Below are 20386 nucleotides of genomic sequence, written 5' to 3' on the forward strand. Positions count from 1 at the left end.
CAGACAAATTCTTCTCTCCCTCTGATCATTTAGTAGATATAAAAATGGGAATAAAGAGATCTATGATAAAATATTTACATTGTACAAAAAAATAATCAGAGATACATATATGAATAATATATGTATATACATAATATATGAACTAATTAGCCAAATTTGATCTGAAATGTGCATTTCAACTAAGTTCTTGTTTGCTGAACTGTTGAATAAAAGTAATATCACACTCGCTATCACACTTTCGCTGAAGAAGAATAAAAATCAGCATGGCTGTGTTTATCTGTGGCCAAACAAGCACAATCTTGCTTAAATATACAATATTCAATTCAAGTTTATTTGTATAGTGCTTTTTACAATACAAATCGTTGCAAAGCAACTTTACAGAAAATTAAGTTTCTACAATATTTAGTAGTAGCTTATCAGTGGTGACTGTCAGTTAATGTACATATGACAGAAATGTACGGAAAAATCAATTAAAGACGTAATCAAACAGATGATGAACACTATTAACAGCAATTATTATATGATGCAATCAAACTTATAGCAAAATGTGGTAGTTCTGTATGTTGTTTCAGGGTTGACATCATCTGAGGTCCTCTGAGGGGTTGCCATCATCTCTTCTCAGGTGTTCTGGATCCAGACTGAAGCTTGTGTAAATCCTAGTTACCACGGGATGTCAATCTGGCAAAAACAGAGAAACAAACAGACATAATTAGCGTAGCTGCTGTTCCAACCAAGTAAAATTAATTTGTTTAACCCAAGCTAAAGAATAATAATGTGCATTTGATCAGATATAACTGCAGTACAAGATTATGAGATGCATTATTTGAATGCTTGGCCAAAGAGATGTGTCTTTAATCTAGATTTAAACAGAGCAAGTGTGTCTGAACCCCGAATGTTATCAGGAAGGCTATTCCAGAGTTTGGGAGCCAAATGCAAAAAAGCTCTCTCTACCTACAATACACAGTGCGTGATACAAAAAAAAGTATCATAGTAAACTGATAGTTGTCAGGATCATGGACCTATTTTGTTATGTTTCTGTTCCTGTGTTCCCTTATTTGGTCATGTTCCTGTCCTCGTTTAGTTCATTCTGTGCACCTGTGTTTGGTTATTGTCCTGTGTTTATAAGTTCTTGTCTGTGCCTTTCTCCTCTTTCGGGTCTACCTGTTGTGACCGTCATCCTTGTGCTCTGTCTCCCTATTGGATCATTAAAAGATTCTCGTTCTGTGAAGTCTCCACATCTCCTCATTTCTTCGTGCCCGTGCTCCAGTGTATTGTGACAATAGTAAACTGAAAGAACTGAGGGACAGACATACTTTTCATCTACTGCCATTAGGTTCTTAAATTGTCTTCCATGTCAGTTTCAGGCATTTTCAACATCAATTCATATAAGGGTGTCTCATTTTGAGAATGACACATTTGCCGGTAACAGTATGAAAACGGTAAACACCAGAGTGGTCACCAACAAAGCAGCCTCTTCTTCTCTACATGGACCATCAATCAAACGCCGCACTCTGATGACTGAGAGCTTGCTCTGAAAAACACAGCTCTTACCACGCATGCACTGCGCCCTGACCGACTTTAACATTTCTCACATTTTTATCTTTGAACTGTACATGGCCTCTGCTCCCAGAGGAGTCAGTGCAAATACACAAAATAGCTGACCCTACACTTCACCGATGACCTTTCTCTTCTACAGCCATGGGACACACTCCTCTACTGCCTGCAAAGAGAAACATACCAGAAGGTTTCAGGTAAAACCAAACAGCATGTAGGATCTATAAGTCTCAAAACTGAAGCAAGATAATTACAGTAAAGAAGGGATTACATCTCTGGCAGAGTTCATTTTTACAAGTCAAGTTAAAACTGTCCTTGTTCTGAAAGTCTGAACTCCTGAAATAACATTATAAGTAGTACACTATTATAATACATTGTTGCAAATTCTTTGATTTAGTTAACTATTCATTGCTTCCAACATTTTGTCTTAGAGTAGGTACTTGACATTTGATGAGGGACTTACACCATAAAATTGAAAAAAAAGCATATTCTACAATGTATGCATATGTGCAGTATGAATACATTTCAATCTGCCATGTGACTTGCATCAGTCATGTCTGTTTGGAGCATTGCAATGAAATTCACATTCACATGTGACTTATCTGCGCATTCATGTCATTGTGTGCAGAAGCAAGTTAGAATATTATGTTTATGTTGTGTGTGGCTAATTAATCTCACATTTACAGTAACAGTATGTTTTCATTAATTTAATTATCATCATGGTGCACATTTTTTTGTTTATCTTTGTTATCATTTACGAAATCAAAAATCATTTTGGTCAGCTATTTTGTTGATGATAACACTGATCTCTGACCTGCCAAAATTTATGTGGATCAGTACGTAACAAAAAAAAAAACTTGAAATGATACACAATAAAAATGTTTTTTTTATTGGTCTTATGAAGTATTCTAATTTGTTGAGATAGTGAATTGGTGGGTTTTTGTTAAATGTGAGCCAAAATCATCACAATTAAAAGAACCAAAGACTTAAACTACTTCAGTCTGTGTGCATTGAATTTATTTAATACACGAGTTTCACAATTTGAGTTGAATTACTGAAATAAATGAACTTTTCCACGACATTCTAATTTATTGAGATGCACCTGTATATACGCTACTTATGGTTTAATGATTGATGTTCATTGATGTTTTGTGATTATATCTATTAATTATTCAAAAATACAACACACATGCAAGGACTTAAATGCAAATTTTCTATGGCGAGTATGTTTATAATTTCTTTTTTAAATAAAATTTGTTTTTCTTTTTTTAATAAAATGTGTTTTTATATTTATCTACCTTAAGCAACTTAACTGAGTAATTTTTCATAATATCTCATTATTATTATTTTGAAAAATAACCACACGACTTTGTGGACACTTTTTTTTCAAATATCAATAAGAAATTATTAATAATATATATATATATATATATATATACATATATATATATATATATATATGTAATGACCCATTACCCTCCAGCTTGAGTTAAGTCTCAAATCTTGAAAAGGAAGCTGTTATTTTCATCATACTTAAGTATTTACAGTATGAATACAGTTATAATTTTTAGTATTACCTGCAAGACATTTTTCATCTGGTTTTAACAATGATATCTGAAATTGCAAAGAAAGAAAAATATATTCATGTGTTTGACAAAAATTGTCAATAGGAGGGGAAGGGATTTGTGTATTTTGACTTTTGACTCAGTTGTGGCCCCCTCAAAGAGCAAAACAACAAGAGCAGCGGATGAATAATAATCCTTCTCTCTCTCTCTCAGGGAGTGATTCGCTGTATCAGAGTCAGCCACAAGTGCAGTTTTACTGGTAAAGAGCCATCACAGAAAACCCACTGAGGTTAAACACAGTTCATCACCAGCAGTGCTCTTCTATTAGTCATAGTGCAGTCGTTACAGTTTACATGTAACGAGGACAAAATGATCCTCACACTCCTCCCATATCAACCTCCACTAATATTGCAACTCTGAGATAAGTCATCTGTATCCAATTTTTCTATTATGCGCACATAGAAATATTAAGTCATTTTCATCTCTCTCCAGATATTTCATGTGTGGGGCTTGAAGCATTTGGTTCTCATTTGGGGCTGAGGCTGCAATTTGGGGCATAGTTTCTTCTCCATGGCAATACGGTTGTTGATGTTGGTGTGTAGCCCACGGGTGCCACTGCCTTATTTCACTAGTGTGGTTGCTAAGTCTGAATTATAAGACGATTTATACACAGCTTTAACAGATAAGAGCTATTACACAAATACCCACACATGCTGGATGGTGACACAGGATAAAGAAAGTCTTGTTTTGTTCTTTTGTGGGTTTTTTCCTTCATTTTTTGCTCTCATATGAGCCTGTTGTTCCTGTTATTTGTTGACCCTGTGTTTACAAAAAATAAAAAAGTTGCAGGAATAGTTAACCCGAAAATGAAAATTCTGTCCTTGTTTACTCACCCTTATGTCATTTCAAACTAGTTTGACTTTCTTCTGTGAAACACATTTTGAAGAACATTTCAGCTGCACATTATGAAAGTCACCTAAATTCACAAGTCACTTAAAGTCCCTTAAAGTCATTTCAGTTTTGATCTGTTCATCATACTGTACAAAGTGATTGTGCATTAATTTCACAAAGTGATTGTGAATTTAAGTTTTGGATCCCATTGACTTTCATTATATGGACAACAACAGCTAAAACGGTCTTCAAAATATCTTCTTTTATGTTCTGTAAAAAAAGAAAAGAAAACGACGGTAAGTAAATGATGCCAGAAACTTTATATTAATGTTAATTTATACAACTTGAAATGCTAAAAATATATTACTTTTTGTAGAAAATTATATTAACCCAGATTAACAAATGCTCTAAGAGTTTTATTCATTGTCAGTCCATAATACCTAAAGTATTAAGTAATGTTAACAAATTAAATTTTATTGGAAAAAGTTTTTTTTGAAGAAGCATACAAGGCACGTTTCTGTACATTGGCACAAATGTGTGGCTGCATATCTGAATAAATGTATTATATATATATATATATATATATATATATATATATACACACACATGTCACGATCATGGACTTTTAGTTTGTTTTCTTCCCTCATGTTTCACTTGACCTAGTTTCTGTCATCCTTTGATTAGTTCATTTAGTTCACCTGTGTTAGTTTATTATCCTCATTTGGTCTGTGTATTTAAGTTCTTCTGTTTCTCCTTTAGTTTGTCTGGTATTGATGTTGTTTTGCTGCGTGTTCCCTTTGCCTTCATGGATTATCATCATGGCTATAGATTTCAGCGCTGGAGACTCTCCAGTGTTTCCAGTAGGGCTGCACGATTAATCGCATGCGATATTTAACGCGCATCTTATCAGTAAAGCCGGTTTCCAGCCATAAATACTGAGCTCCCCTCCATCTTTAGCTAAATATACAGCCACCCCAGTGCTGTCATCAAAATAGTCAATTTAAGAAAATTAAATGCTTTTTATTGATACTGGCAGCCATATTTAATTCTGTATATTTAAACCCTCATGTGGCAAATTGGCCAGCTGTTGGGGCGGGACTAAACTGAGACCCGACCCCACAAATGTGAAGATTTCAGCCTTTGGAAAAGGTTTGCCAAGGAAACAGAATCTCAGGTGCAGGTGTCAGACTGTGTTCTTGGAACTAAGTTATATTCATTTCTTTATTGGACCACCAATGCAACAAAGAACCCAAAGTGATATTCAGAGGCTCAGGAAACAAAACATAACTAACTAACTAAAATAAATCACATCTAAAATGTAATTATGCTATAGGTATAAGGCTAATAAATTGTATATTTTTTTAAATGTTTAAAGCAGTTTGGAGTTTATAGTTTGTCAAGAACTACATCAAGAACATAGTTTAACAAAGTATTTTAGGAGTTAAAAATCTTCCTGGACGAGCTTCTAATTTTATGTCTTTACATAGTATATTATTTATGTTCCACTTTATATATTCCACTTGACTATTTTAAGTGGTTGAACAGTGAATATCAACAATGGGCCTCAACATCAGTCAACCCTTTTCCTCACTCTCTTTTGAAACATCACCTAAACCCAAAATAACTCGGGTGACCTACATTGAGTCATTGTTGATTAAGACTCAAAGCCTGTTCCATATCAAGTAAATCCCACCTAGTACATTTTTTTTCTGGAACCTACTGTGATTTGGTCATCATGATCTCAAACTGGGAAAAAAAGAAAGTTGATAAATAATTTGGCAAATTATTTTTCTTTTAAATTAATATTATTCTGGAAAAGTGCCTTCGTGGAAACTTCCCATAAATTACACAGTCGGTTGATCAAGTAGACTGACAGTCTGGGCTCTCCCTGAGAAGGTGGTCATATTTTATGTTCATTGCTCCACACTGCGTTTTTTAAAAATTAATTCTGATGCTGTCCAGTCAAATTTTGGCAAAGGCCAATATTGTCTGTCTATGTTAAAAGTCATTCAATTGTACTGTATATGTCAGTGTATGCATATATGTGTGCACATTTCCATATGTTCATCGGTGTGGATGCCAGATCTCCACATGGTCTACATCAAGTAATGAACTCATTGTCAAACAGTACAGTTACTAAACAGTCCTAACACAGGATAACGTCTCAGGTTACTTATGTAACCATGGTTCCCTGAGTAGGGAACGAGACACTGCGTCCTCTAGGGGTCGCTATGGGGAACGCCTCGTCGTGACCCGTGTCTGAAGCATATATTGAAAAAACACCAACTCGTTGGCCGGCGACAGCCATGACGTCACTACCGGTGCGACTATAGTATAAATAGGCGCCGGGAGCACACATCATTCACTTCTTCGTCTGAAGCTTGCGTCCGCAGCATGGCAAGAAACCTAGAGGACGCCCCCTCGGAGACATCGCGTGCGTGCTCTTTGCCCAAACAAACCGCATAGATCTTGTGTGTCATCAGATGTTAAACACTGTCAACACGGATGCACACATTCTTAAATGCTTTGCTAGTGCTCGCCATAATGAGATGAATAGAGATCGCTCTTACCACAGAAATGCACGCTTCAAACAAAACAGTCAATGAAGACGAAGAAGAGAATGATGTGTGCTCCCGGCGCCTATTTATACTATAGTCGCACCGGTAGTGACGTCATGGCTGTCGCCGGCGTTTTTTCAATGTATACTTCAGACACGGGTCATGACGAGGCGTTCCCCATAGCGACCCCTAGAGGACGCAGTTCGAAGTTCCCATGAAAGGGAACAATACTTTATACAAGCAATCTACATAGCAATGAGAGAGAAAATGTTTTTTGTTAACATAAGAATTGAGTTCTAAAAAAAAAAAAAAAAAAGTACATTGCCTAAGAAATGTCCTCGTTGACCCTCTCCATTTAGTGGACAAAATGTGGGGCCCAAATGAGCACACAAACTCCTGAAAGATTACAAGAATTTATTTGGTATATATACACAGAGCATACATATAGCATGCATATATACAGCACATTATATTTACAAACACTGCACGATATTACATACCATTGGAGGAAGTGGGAAAAAACACAAAAATTGTCACAAATAATAGTGTGTCGTTTCAGAGCAAGACAGTCTGAATATTTTGAAGTCTAATTCTGATAGGTTCACATTTACATCTTTCAGATTTCCCCCTTTTGTGACCGATACAGAGTGAACTGTCAAATCTGTAAGATGTGATATATTTTATGTAACATCAAGCTCTACACAATATGTACAGTAATATATTCTTGATGACAAGACAATGAAACCTTATACACACATAGACACACACAAATGAGGTAGATAACACGGAAAGACAGCACAATCAATTTCATCATTAAACGTAGAGGAAAAGCACTGTCGTTTGAACTTAGTTTAAAATAAAGAGTTTATCACGAGACAGAGTGTTTACTGGAATGAGAGAAAGGCCTTATGATAAACCCAGTAAGGGGTTAACTCTAGAGCCATTAAACGACCCTTGATTACACGTATCAGTGATTCAAACTCTGTTAGACAAGACAGCATTGTTTTAAACATTCCCAAAAGACACAATACAAGGACTATACATATACTCATCCATTTAAACCAACAAACATGGATACACAGAGCTTAGTGTGACCAAACACACACTTAACAGATACTTAAAGAGCTTAAAAGAGAGATCAAAATATTTGCATCATCAAAATATATTTTATTCCAAATATTATAGTGTTCTCCTATAAAAGATACTTGTAAAAATAATATCTATAATAAAACATCTTATTTTATATGACTATGTCAGGAAAATATCAGTGAATGCAGCTCACTTCAGCATTATGGACTAGGTTTAGATTTAGAGAAAACACGCATTATACAGAAATATGCCCACAAAAATTCACAGTATGCAAATAGAATTATAGGGTGGCTCTATTTATATATCTCTAGAAAAATATAACTTTATACACAAATAAATGTTTAAATTCTTACTCACTTTCCACTTACAGGAGACATTTATACAAGTTTACAATGAAATTAATGTTTGAAAAAAAAGTACATTTTATAGGTACAGTCTGTAGCAAGCAATACACAAACAAAAAAAGCAACATCAGATACTAAAAACAAACAAGTAGATGCACAGATTTGGCAGATTTTCACATCAGTGTGTATATACTGTGCCAAAAGCAAAGCAAACACCACTTCCCTTCTTGCCTCATTTTATCTCTGAAATAATGCATATACTCAAAGTTAAGGCACTTATAATGTTCTGACATTCATGTAAAGTTTTGACGGTGGGATTACTCTGGCTTTGCATTCATACATTTCTTGCACTTTTCAAGGCTATCTGCATGCATGTTTTACACAAAATCCCAAATTGTTAATTTCACATACACAACAGAAATAATGTTTTTTTTTTTGGAGAAATGTTGATTTTGTGTTCACTTCAGTGGTAGGTTAGTACCTAAATATACACACCACAGGGGCTGATGTAACATTAAAAGACAGGAAAGTAAATGCCCATTCTTTGGCATTAGATTATGTACATCTTTTGTGACTAGGCACATTGAATCCTTGTCAACAAATGCTCGTTTTGATTTTTAAATTTGAGGACAAAATATCAAAATATAACAGTCTGCTGTTTGCTGAAATCATTACCGTTTATACTTATGTTGAATAATAATGCCCAGCATTTCAAAGTCACATTCTATAAAATCTATAAGTCCATTATTGACTCATAAAATGCTTATTATTATGTACAGACTCTCAAAATTTGGGTGGAAAAAAAAAAACTATTAGAGCACTAGAATCTACTACTACTTATTATTTTGCAACTATCTTTTAAAAGGCCAATTCTGGGAAAGCGCTTGTGCATGTATATCTGTAAATTCATTCATATTTGCCTTTATGATTTTTAAATTATCTTCTAAATGGTGTATAATCTTCCGATAAATATTTGGTTTAGTTAAAGCTTTTTATGGAGTTCAACTTAAATTCTCTACGCATTTCATACAATATTCACAGAATATACAGTATTTTACAATATTCCAAAAACTGTCCTATATATTGAAAATGCCTCTGATCAAGGCTTTTACACCCTTCACTCATGGCGTCTGAATCTTGAAGACCACTAGTGCAGTCAGCCAGATAAGAGTTATAGTATAAAGAATACTATATGTAGAATTAAAGGAACACTCCACTATTTTTGAAAATAGGCTCATTTTCCAACTCCCCTAGAGTTAAAGAGTTGAGTTTTACCGTTTTCGAATCCATTCAGCCGATCTCTGGGTCTGGCGGTAGCATTTTTAGCTGTAGCTTAGCATAGATCATTGAATCTGATTAGACCGTTAGCATCTCGCTCAAAAATGGCCAAAGAGTTTCTATATTTTTCCTATTAAAAACTTGACTCTTCTGTAGTTACATCGTGTACGAAGACCGACGGAAAATGAAAAGTTGCGATTTTCTAGGCCGATATGGCTAGGAACTATACTCTCATTCCGGTGTAATAATCAAGGAACTTTGCTGCCGTACCATGGGTGCAACTATTTTCAGGCTCTGCGTAATATCATTGTGCCTGCTGCACCCATGGTATGGCAGCAAAGTTCCTTGATTATTACGTTCCTCGATTTTCCGTCAGTCTTAGTACACGATGTAACTACAGAAGAGTCAAGTTTTAAATCGGAAAAATATCGAAACTCCTAAGCTATAGTTAAAAGTGCTACCGCCAGACCCGGAGATCGGCTGAATGGATTCGAAAACGGTAAAACTCAACTCTTTAACTCTAGGGGAGTTGGAAAATGAGCCTATTTTCAAAAATAGTGGAGTGTTCCTTTAAATGATTGGCATCTGGGTTTTAAAAGACTAATATTGACTTAATTATATTGATATTGGCCTATTCATAATAGATTTCTCTTGTCAAATTTCTGAAATATGTATGCTTGATTTTGTTTAGGTGAAGACAGAGCCTTTGTGTAATCTCGCAGAGTACTAACTGTTCCTCTAGACCGCCTTCATGCCATAATAAGTGATGTAAACAGCCTTTGTTATTTTCACGCTGATCTCAACCATATAAGGCAAAAACAACACTCTCTTGTGGGGTTCAAGAAAAAAAAGCAACATTTCAAAACTCTCTGGGATCTTGATTTGGTTATTTCCCTCACCTCTAAATGTAGCTTTTTTCATCCGGTTGTATGTTCAGCCTAAACATTTCAATTCCGAATAATGAAAATAATAAGGCCTCAGGACATGCTACGAAATCACATATTCTTCCAAAAATGTACAAAGCATAATGCCAATGGAAGAATCATCAGTCCAGCTGCTCTATGCATTACTGCTGCTTGAACACGGCGTGCTCTGTGTGCTGTCAATACTGTGAGCCGCACTGCTGTTCTCAGACACCGGCTGAGACTTTGGCACCTGCTGTCTCGCTCCCGTGCCACCTGAAAAGAGAGATGGATAAATAGGATGTCAAGGCTTACAGAGACTTTCAGTGACTTTCTGTGATTCAGGTCTTTCAGAATGGCAGAAGCTGTTAAGCCATGAAAGCATAGTAACCCTTTGCATTAAGTGGTTTAGTTGGTGCACTTAGAGTATATTCATTTTGTGCACTGATTAGCATAAAAACTTGAATAGCTTCAATAGCAGCAGACTGGAAAGTTGGATACAGATTAGAATGCTTGATATGTACATTATCACCATATCACCATCTTTACTCTTAAAAAGAAAGGTTCTTTATCAGCATCTATGGTTCCAAGAACAACTTTTAACATCCATGGAAACTTTCCATTGCACAAAAGGTTATTTACAGTGGAAAAAGGTTCTTTAGATTATTAAAATGTTCTCCAGACTAAGAAAAAAAAAAAGAAGAAGCTTAAGAACTGTTCACTGAAGAATTCTTTGGGGAACCAAAAATGGTTCTTCTATGGCATCGATGCTATCTTTCATAAAGACTCAACGAAAGCTCAATTCGTTACTCACGGAAATACCGAGTTGCGTATACATACACATGGGGGTCAAAAACCCTTCACGGCATTGTCATTCTCTGTGCTTTAAATATTATATATATATATATATATATATATATATATAGATATCTGCCATGATGAAACCCAAAATTGTTTCCACAAAAACAAAATTGCCCACAATCACACAAAACTCCGCATTTGAACAGTCAATAGCAAATACTTAAACTAGTAACAAAACATACTTACTACTTACAGCTGATTCAGAATAAGCGCCAGATTGTCATAGCAAAGTCGGAATTGACACATTTTTTTTTAGAAATAGCCTTTGCACAGCCAGCCTTGTAGGCTACTCTCCTAGGTTCACAAAACTGTCGTCCATAAAATGCGTTGCACAAATTTGAACATCTGGGTTGTGCTGTTCTGTTGTAAATAAATCTTAACTAATGATTCCTCATTGCATCTAATTTCGGAAGGCCAAATAAAGTGCTTTTGCTTTCGCAGAGAAACACACAGCATCTCCCTGACATGGGTGCATCAACACTACTGCGGTTCCTGAAACCATGCCTTCTATCTTTGCATGAACATTTGGGCGGCATTACGCAAATATTTCCACATCGTGATGTAGAGATGTGGGGGCGTGTTCGAAAGAGGCGTTTTAGCCCAGTCTGGATCAGCCTTCTCTTTTAGATAGAATACATCCTTTTGTGGGAGACTTTGAGCTTTGTAACTCTGCAGATCTTATACATGCACAAATAGTTACATAACACACTAAAGAAAAGGAAAAATAGAAATTGCATCATATGACCCCTTTAAATCTATTGCACCACATTATGAGGACCAGCAAATATTCATCCCAATGCCTTAGTACACTGCAAGAATATTTGCCTATGCCTTTATGGGTACAACAGTTTAGTACCTTAGAGTAGTAACACATACCCTTAAGGTAGTACTCTTATGGTACTATTATGAACCCTTCTGGGTTAAAGAAGGTACAAGGGTGTCCCTTTGATGGTACTGCCACTGTGACAAGCTATTATACCCCTAAATGTACAATTTTTGCACATTTTTTTTTTCTGAGAGTGTATGCAATATATTCAGTATTACATATAGTCGTTTAATTCTATCAAACCTATATAAACTTTCATTTACGCTTACAAAAGTATAAATACAGCATTGGATCATTTCTGCATGGTCACATATCTTTTATGTGACTGAAATATTGCCACTCAAACAAAACACTGTCAACAGTTCTCATGTCATCTTCGGTTTAAATTACCACTGGACTTGAATTGCTTTCTCTTAAGGAAACGTGCAATGCTGTATTTGAATTTGGCCAAAAAAGGCATCTAAGGAGGTTGTATACTCAGTTCTGGAACAAGACTTATGTCTGTCTCATTCTTCTCTCTTTGTCTTCACTGATTATTGTTCTAGATGGATATAAACATTCCTCTATCAGGGGCCTCAACTCTGAAGCAGAGCGGCAAGTAAGAATGCATGTAATTCATCTTGTAGAGAGTTTGTGTCTGACAGAGAGTTGAATAGTTTTTAATCAAATTCCAGGTTTGCTTTGCATGCCATTTGATTAAAATATCAATATTAAGCACTCTGCTCTCCTACACTACATACATCCGAAATCTCTATAAAATGTCTGTAAATAAATTCCACCAACCCACTATTGTAAATAGTAAGTGTGTTTATGTGTGAGTTTCTCTTCTCAGCTCAACTGGACGTGTGTCTGCTTCCCTGTTTTAGGCCCCTCTGTTGCTAATATGTGCCAGAGATGTGCTGCCAAGAGCTCCAGCTAAAAACAGCCTATTTCCTCATCCAGCGCTGTGTACTAGACTCAGAGGCTTATCTGCCTCTGTACACCTCTCTTTTACAACCAATCTTCTTGCGAACGTACACAGTGGCAGCACGCAGACTAACAACATATGTTGGTTATATAATTATATGAAACACTACCCTAAACAGAGATGCATTTTGGTGTATATGTGAGAAAGAGTTTGATGGCAGCTTGTTGACCTCTTCCACTCGATCGTGTCATTTCATTGTGTAACTCCCACTCTGTGTGCACAGGGGCAGCGTCCTTAACCTATCAGTGTGATCTACGACAGGGATGGTGACAGGATTACAGGAGCTGTTTTCTAACAGACTCCTGCAACATTCCACACGTAGCTTTCCCTAAAATAGGAGCATCCCTAATGTATGGAACAATGTATGTTTTACAATTATGTACTCACAATCAGGTACTTATTATACGCATCACTCTTTTGGTGTAAAACAGTGAAGGATGTGCATTAAGTGTGAACTGAATGTTTTACTGCACTATACTATACTATACTATACTATGGTGAAGTGAAGTGAAGTGACATGTGGACAAGTATGGTGACCCATACTCGGAATTTGTGCTCTGCATTTAACACTATACTGTTGTTACTGTTAAGTAAAACTAAAATCTATTAAAAATAATTTAATTGAAAATAAATAAAACACATTCTGGTTGACTCACAGAAGCAGCAAGAAGGAACCAAAACATGCTGTTAATTAACAAAATCAGAGTAAATTATTTCCATATAATATTTTAATCACATTTTGGCTTTAGTACAATGAAAATGTACTATAAACAAAAGCCACATATTTCAATTTGTCAAACAACATTTTTTCCTAATAATATCACAATATTAAATTAGGGGTTCTTGGCAACAAAAAGTCTGTAACCCTTGTCCTGCACTACACTACACAACAGGGACTATTATTTGTCTTTGAGACAGCCAAAGTCACGCACTAGGGAAAAACAGACGATAAATCTGTTGGTCTAACTGACAGAGAGAAAGAGGATTTTGCCTTTTTCTTTCATTTCAACAAAGCCTCTATCTTGCATTTTCCTGCACTTCCCAGGGGAGGAAAAGCACCACCTTGTTTTCAAATTTTTCATCTTTTAGCATTTTTTTTTTCATCTGACATGAGTCTATAATTTAGGCTATTCCAAACATGAAAAGAACTTGGGGTTAACGTCAGTATAAAAAAACAAACAAACAACATGATTCCATATACGGCTATTTAAGTAATATGATTGAATACTTTATAAAACTGTGGTTTGATAGGCCTTTAGCTTGTATGAACTAATCAGTGCCATTATGAGAAACACATGGTTGGAATGATCAGAGCTTACACCACAACCACACTTTTTTTTTCTTTTCATTTGAACATTTAACACCTGTTTCTGACAAGAAAAAGTCACGGTTTTGATCTTAAACTTAGAGGGTAGTCAAATTCAACAGTGCCACCCTGATCTGAGATGCCAGTATAAACAGGCAAATAATAATAAATTCTCTGGGGTTACCTGATCTGAGCTCTTCAGGCCCGTTTAACAACAGTGAGCAGAAACACAGCTGGATAATGTCATCCCAACTGAACACCACAGGCAATATTAATAAAAATTACACTGATTTATGTTTTTGAGGAAAAAAAAAAACCTGGAATAAAAATGAAAGCTAATAAAAGCTAAACATGACTCCTTTTATGTCAAGACACGGATATATCCAAGATATACATGTTCTAAAAACCCAAAAAATAGATAAAATCCAGAAAGGCTTTGATCCTCTGTCAATATACTGATACTCATCGGCCTACACAACTACAGATTCTGGAACAGTGTTCAAAACGGGACTCCCTTCAATCAAGCGCCATGAAACGGTAGCAGGTCAACGGCATTGAGGACAGAAACCAGGGGCCGGACTAGCGGGAATGCAAAAGACCGGAAACGGGGACTAAGAAAGCGCATGTGCTTCCTCTGGAGGGTCAACAGAGGTCGTCGGCCTGGCGACAACAGGGCAATGCAGGGAGGAGGGGCGGGTGAATCTTGGCATTTTCAGAGGGAGGATTGTATATGTATTTTCCTGTGAGGCCTGGAGACACCTTCACAGCGGACAGGGGGAATTCCAGTCCCCCCCCCAATGCCTGAAAGAACGGAAAAGACAGATGCGCTTCTGCTGACAAACGAGATATATTTACGAGCTTGGAGTTAAAATGTTATTGTTAACATATCGCTGCTACTAAGAGAACTGGCAAGCCTTTCCGATGATCAGAAATGAGCATGTTTCCTTTCTTATTTTGACAATATGATAAATTACACAATGCATAACTCTCAGTACTAATTAGTGTGATGCAGGGAATAAGAACAATGGTCAGATGAGTTCAAGGCTGTGATGTGAATATGCAGTATTTTCTCACCTGTATGCGAGTAGATGAACCATAGTGCTCCAGTCAGAAGGGCTCCAATCACAAAGGCAGCAAAAGCGACGCCTACCACAATTGGGGTGTCCAAGAAATATATAATGCCTGCAAGAAAAATGTTAATAAATATATTAAATTATGTCTGTTAAGCATGTAGCAGTTAAAATGTCTCACTCTGTGGTCGAGGTTTCAGTACAGCTTGGTAAATATTTGATACATTGCTATTAGGAGTGAGTTTTTTATTGTAAATTTAACTGGATATCACAGAATGGTGAACCTGTGTTTTATCTCAGGATAGTGTGCATGTTGTGGTTCATGATGTTTACATGCTGTCTTTTGTAAGTGTTTGGTGACCACATACTGTAGAAACTAAGAGCTCATGCTTCGTATGGGCTTTGCAGTGGCATCTGTGAGCAAGCCAAGCATCTCCTTGGACTTGCGCCAGAAACCGAATGACTTTCAGAGCTCTAATTAGCTCTAATGATCATTGATCACACAGCACAATAGACCCTGTGTGGCCGCCAGCTTCATAGCCTGTCTGGTCCAGCGCCAAAATCCCAGGCACAATAGAGGCTATTCTCAGAAAGAGCACCTTCAAATTTTCATCCCCTCTGACAGACTGATGACAGACTATCGCTGGAGCGCTCTGTTACAACAAGAGTGAGCGCTATGTAACAGCTCCCACCTCATACTTTACCCTTTACCCTGAATCACCACTACAATCATCCCCTTTATCACATCTGTGGAGGGCAGCTAAAAAATATAAAGCTTGCCATCAACACCTCTGTCTATATATGTGTTTTTGAGGCCTGGACAAAGGAGGGAGTATTAAAAAAAGACACTACTGTTCAAAAGTTTGGGAAAAGTACTTTTATTTATGGTTCTAAAATTTTACATACCCTAAGGCTGATGATACACGGGGCAACTTTTTGAGCAATTTTGCCGGGCAACTTTTTTTGAGCAATGTTGCTTGGGCACATTCACATTGAAAATGGATAACAAATGTCTATCTGGATACTTTAGATCGGTCGTGGGCCCAGTGTCTCATCTGGTTGCCCGTTGGCGACAACATTGCCCAAAGTTGCCCGGCAACATTGCTCAAAAAGTTGCCCCGTGTATCATCAGCTTAACAACATGAAAAATGCCTTTTAATACACTGAAATTAGATTCCACTGATTTTCCTAATATTGTCTTTTTGTGTTCCAAAGTCATAATGGTTTGGAATGCAAATGATAACAAATTTTTCATTTTTGGGTCAACTATCCCTTTAAGCAAGGCAGAAAATCAATAATAAAGTAGAATCTCACAATGTACTGCATTTCAGGCTTACAAGAGGAAGCAAAACAGAACAGGGAACAAAAGCTTGTATGTTTAGAGGATTCCTGTGAGAAGCTATATCAGCTCAAAGCTCAGAGCCAGGGATGTGGTTTACTTTGCCGTTGCCATAAGTTTGTCTGAGCTACTCCACCCACAATCCCTGTACAGTATTTCAGAGGGAAGTAAATGAACTAGCCCTAATGACTTGGACTACATTTCTATGTAGTCTCCACCGCCCAATATCTCCTCCCGAGTGTCAAACATATTTGTGCTGTTCTTTACTTCACCCTTTTTAGAGCTAGCTGGGTTTCAGAAAGGAAGTAAACTTGAGCGCAAGAACAATACTTTTGTGTGTATTTTTTGGACAAAGATGAGACAAACTTCAACAAGATGATGTGTTTGCCTGATTCTGCAGTATAGAGCACAGAAGTTCTAGAAGTAAAAATCCCATTTATTTTATTAATTGAGAAAAACTGTTTTAGCAAAAACATAAATCTTTGAAGACAGTCGTTAGGTAGTGCTATATAATTTCATAGAAGCCACAAGTTACCATGGAAGTTGGAATCCAATCACACAGACAGTAAAAAAAACAACAACAAAAAAAAACTTGTTGATTACATCATTCACAATTCTTGTCGCATAAAGAGGTTAATTACACAAAGATCAAAACCAGTTTTTGTCCCAAATCAAGTTGTATCTGTTTATCTGTCTTTTATCTGCTTTAGCTGTTTTTTATCTCTGACCTGACTGGTTTGATTTAATACTTAATTTTCATTGTTGAACATTCTTTTTTCATAAGGTTTGGAATACACTACTCAACTTTTAGACAGTTTTCCCCCGATTTGCATTCTGTAGGAATCATTGCTAGTTCAGTGCTTGAAGTCAGAACCAGTCTGCAGATTTTGGGCTGTCAGATTTAACAGATTTCACTGAAAATTGTGTAGTGTATGATGGCCACAGCCTGACAGACTAAACCTGTCCAGATGGAAGATATCAAACATGCTGATATTTTGAGCCGATTTTAAAACACATATTGTTTTAATTAGTCATGCATCTCCTAATAAAGTTTGTTGTATTCATAATAACTTCAACTTGGACTTGATTACCAGCAAATTCAAATTAAAGGGGTCATGAACTGAGAAATCAAAATTATCTTGATCTTTTGACAGATAAGAGGTCATTGTGCTATAAAAATATCCTGCAAGTTTCAGAACTCAAAACTTTCTCGTTAGTCTACCACTTATATTAAAGTCAATCTGCCAAAGCGACAGGTTGTAGAATGTGCCACTTTATTAGGTAATAGTGGCTAATCCCCGCCTCCACAGAAGAAGATCAATGCCTGCTTCAATATCACTGCCTGTTTATTATAATTAAACCGCCCACCGATTCACACACGTAGTGGGTAAATAATGAGAGAGGCAAACGCAGGTCTACGCAGAAATCAAATGATAAAGACGGCTCCAAAGACACCAAGACGCTGTACAGTGCCAAGTTGTGGAAAAACACAGTCTTTGCATTGCCGTCCTTCTGATCCCAACATTAGGAAAGAGTGGATGAACTTTATTTATAATGAAGATCCAGACCACGTCAGTATATGAACTCGGACTTTTGTTCACTTCGTTTCACCACAGATTCGTTTACAAACAAGGCACAATTCGACGCAGGATTTTCAGAAAGACTGAAACTAAGAGACGATGCTGTGCCGAATATATTGGATCCGACAGTAATGTCGCACTACACAAGTGTGAGTAACTGTTTTTATTACGTTGTCACGATTGCTTTGTCTGTTATTACAGATAATTTGATATGTACTGAGTATTTACGCTTTTTTAACCAAAATCACAGCAGCATCCATCTATGAAGGATGTAGGCTGTCAAACATACACAACTGTTAGCCAATCATAGCAGTGGGCATTTACTTCCGAGTCTACAATCCGCCACGACTATTCAAACAGAGCGTTCCGATGAAGGGGGTCAAAACAGGACAGAAAATAGCCTATTACTTCTAAATGATGATGTTTTTTGATGCAAAATTCTTGATAACATTATAAGTGGACCTCAGAGAACAGTACAAAATAAAAAAGGGAGTTCATGACCCCTTTAAGACATTTAAAACAATCTAATTTGAGTTTGTACCTCTGTTTTAGACCAAAAGGGTAGGGAATTATTTTTGTTTTCTGATCATAAATCTGTTTTCGGATGGCAATGTTTTGTTCTGCTGTGTTTTTCACAAAGCATGGCACTCCCACAAACTGCCCTCTTTGATTTGTAGATTAAGCCAAATACTTTTGGATCCTGTCCAGAGCGGCACTTTGAGCCTTTTTGAGAGGTTGCTTTTCTGCCATGTCTGTACAAGAGTCGTCTTTGTGTTCAAAATCAGACGCAAAAACTGTTTTCATTACTTTTATGGCATATCTGTGTTTACCTAATCCACACCAGAGAAAATAAGCCTGGCGTCGGCAACACACACAAGCCTGTTTATGAAGAATAAACCCACCCTGGATTCACATTGAATTCACATACAATCTGAATTTACTCCAGATTTCCCAAGCATGTGTCTTCTGATGCTATGGAACTGATCTTTGATTTTGCTTCTATTCGGAAACAACTAAACCTACATAAGACTTGACTTGGGCCAGTAAAATCCCACCTTGCATCCTTCAGGAGTGGCAATCATTTCCCTAATCAAGTGTGACTAATAGACACATGGTCCATTTGATACAAGCAGCACAGCAACATTGTGTTATTAAACACGGAATGATTTTCATTAAGGCTGCGAGTCAGTAATGTTGACTCTAATCGCAATAGGTGCAGTGGTGACAAGAGGATGCAGGGAAGAGAACAAATCAGTCATGGTTAAATTAAGTTTCTTTGTGAAACGATTAGACACCACCCTGCTGTACTCGAGTATGCTACACAATCTATCTATGGAAAATGCACTCTGCCGCAAAGGAGACTGCAGGTATGCAGTGCATAAGAGCCCTTTCCTTTATCACTCTCACTTTTTTTCCTTATCCTCCACTCCCCTTTTCCCCTCTCTCTGTATGGGAAAGGAAGGCCTTAAAGAATGTTTAAGTGAAAACAAATGCTATCCAGATTTGGAAAGCTGGTCTTTTTGCACTCATCTGATGCATCTATGAGTCCCTTGTCCCAAATCTCTAATGAACCACATACAGGTGCATCTCAATAAATTAGAATGTCGTGGAAAACTTCATTTATTTCAGTAATTCAACTAAAATTGTGAAACTCGTGTATTAAATAAATTCAATGCACACAGACTGAAGTAGTTTAAGTCTTTGGTTCTTTTAATTGTGATGATTTTGGCTCACATTTAACAAAAACCCACCAATTCGCTATCTCAACAAATTAGAATATGGTGACATGCCAATCAGCTAATCAACTCAAAACACCTGCAAAGGTTTCCTGAGCCTTCAAAATGGTCTCTCAGTTTGGTTCACTAGGCTACACAATCATGGGGAAGACTGCTGATCTGACAGTTGTCCAGAAGACAATCATTGACACCCTTCACAAGGAGGGTAAGCCACAAACATTCATTGCCAAAGAAGCTGGCTGTTCACAGAGTGCTGTATCCAAGCATGTTAACAGAAAGTTGAGTGGAAGGAAAAAGTGTGGAAGAAAAAGATGCACAACCAACCGAGAGAACCGCAGCCTTATGAGGATCATGGGCCTGGGAGCGACGAGGGAGGAACCGTTGAAACGCCGCTGCTTGCTTTCTCGCCTCCTGAAACCATTCGACGACAGTATTAACTGCGTCGCCGAAAAGGCCAGAGGGCGAAAGCGGGGCGTCTAGGAGGAAGAATCTGTCCTTATCTTGCATATCGGACAGATTC

The 20386-nt window shown here is 37.0% G+C and overlaps 1 protein-coding gene across 1 annotated transcript in view; it reads right to left on the reverse strand.

Moving 5' to 3' along the window:
* Positions 1 to 9798: 9798 nt before the first annotated feature.
* Positions 9799 to 20386, reverse strand: part of LOC107675425 (transforming growth factor beta receptor type 3-like) — a 161517-nt gene continuing 150929 nt past the window's right edge. The window contains exons 16-17 of the mRNA XM_016469757.1: positions 15216 to 15323; positions 9799 to 10457 (exon numbers count right to left, since the gene is read on the reverse strand). Of these exons, the coding sequence (XP_016325243.1) occupies positions 10339 to 10457; positions 15216 to 15323 (227 nt within the window). The 3' untranslated portion in view covers positions 9799 to 10338. The remainder of the gene's footprint in view (positions 10458 to 15215; positions 15324 to 20386) is intronic.

This window comes from Sinocyclocheilus anshuiensis, unplaced genomic scaffold, assembly GCF_001515605.1.
Source record: "Sinocyclocheilus anshuiensis isolate Anshui unplaced genomic scaffold, SAMN03320099.WGS_v1.1 scaffold1696, whole genome shotgun sequence".
NCBI lineage: Eukaryota > Metazoa > Chordata > Actinopteri > Cypriniformes > Cyprinidae > Sinocyclocheilus > Sinocyclocheilus anshuiensis.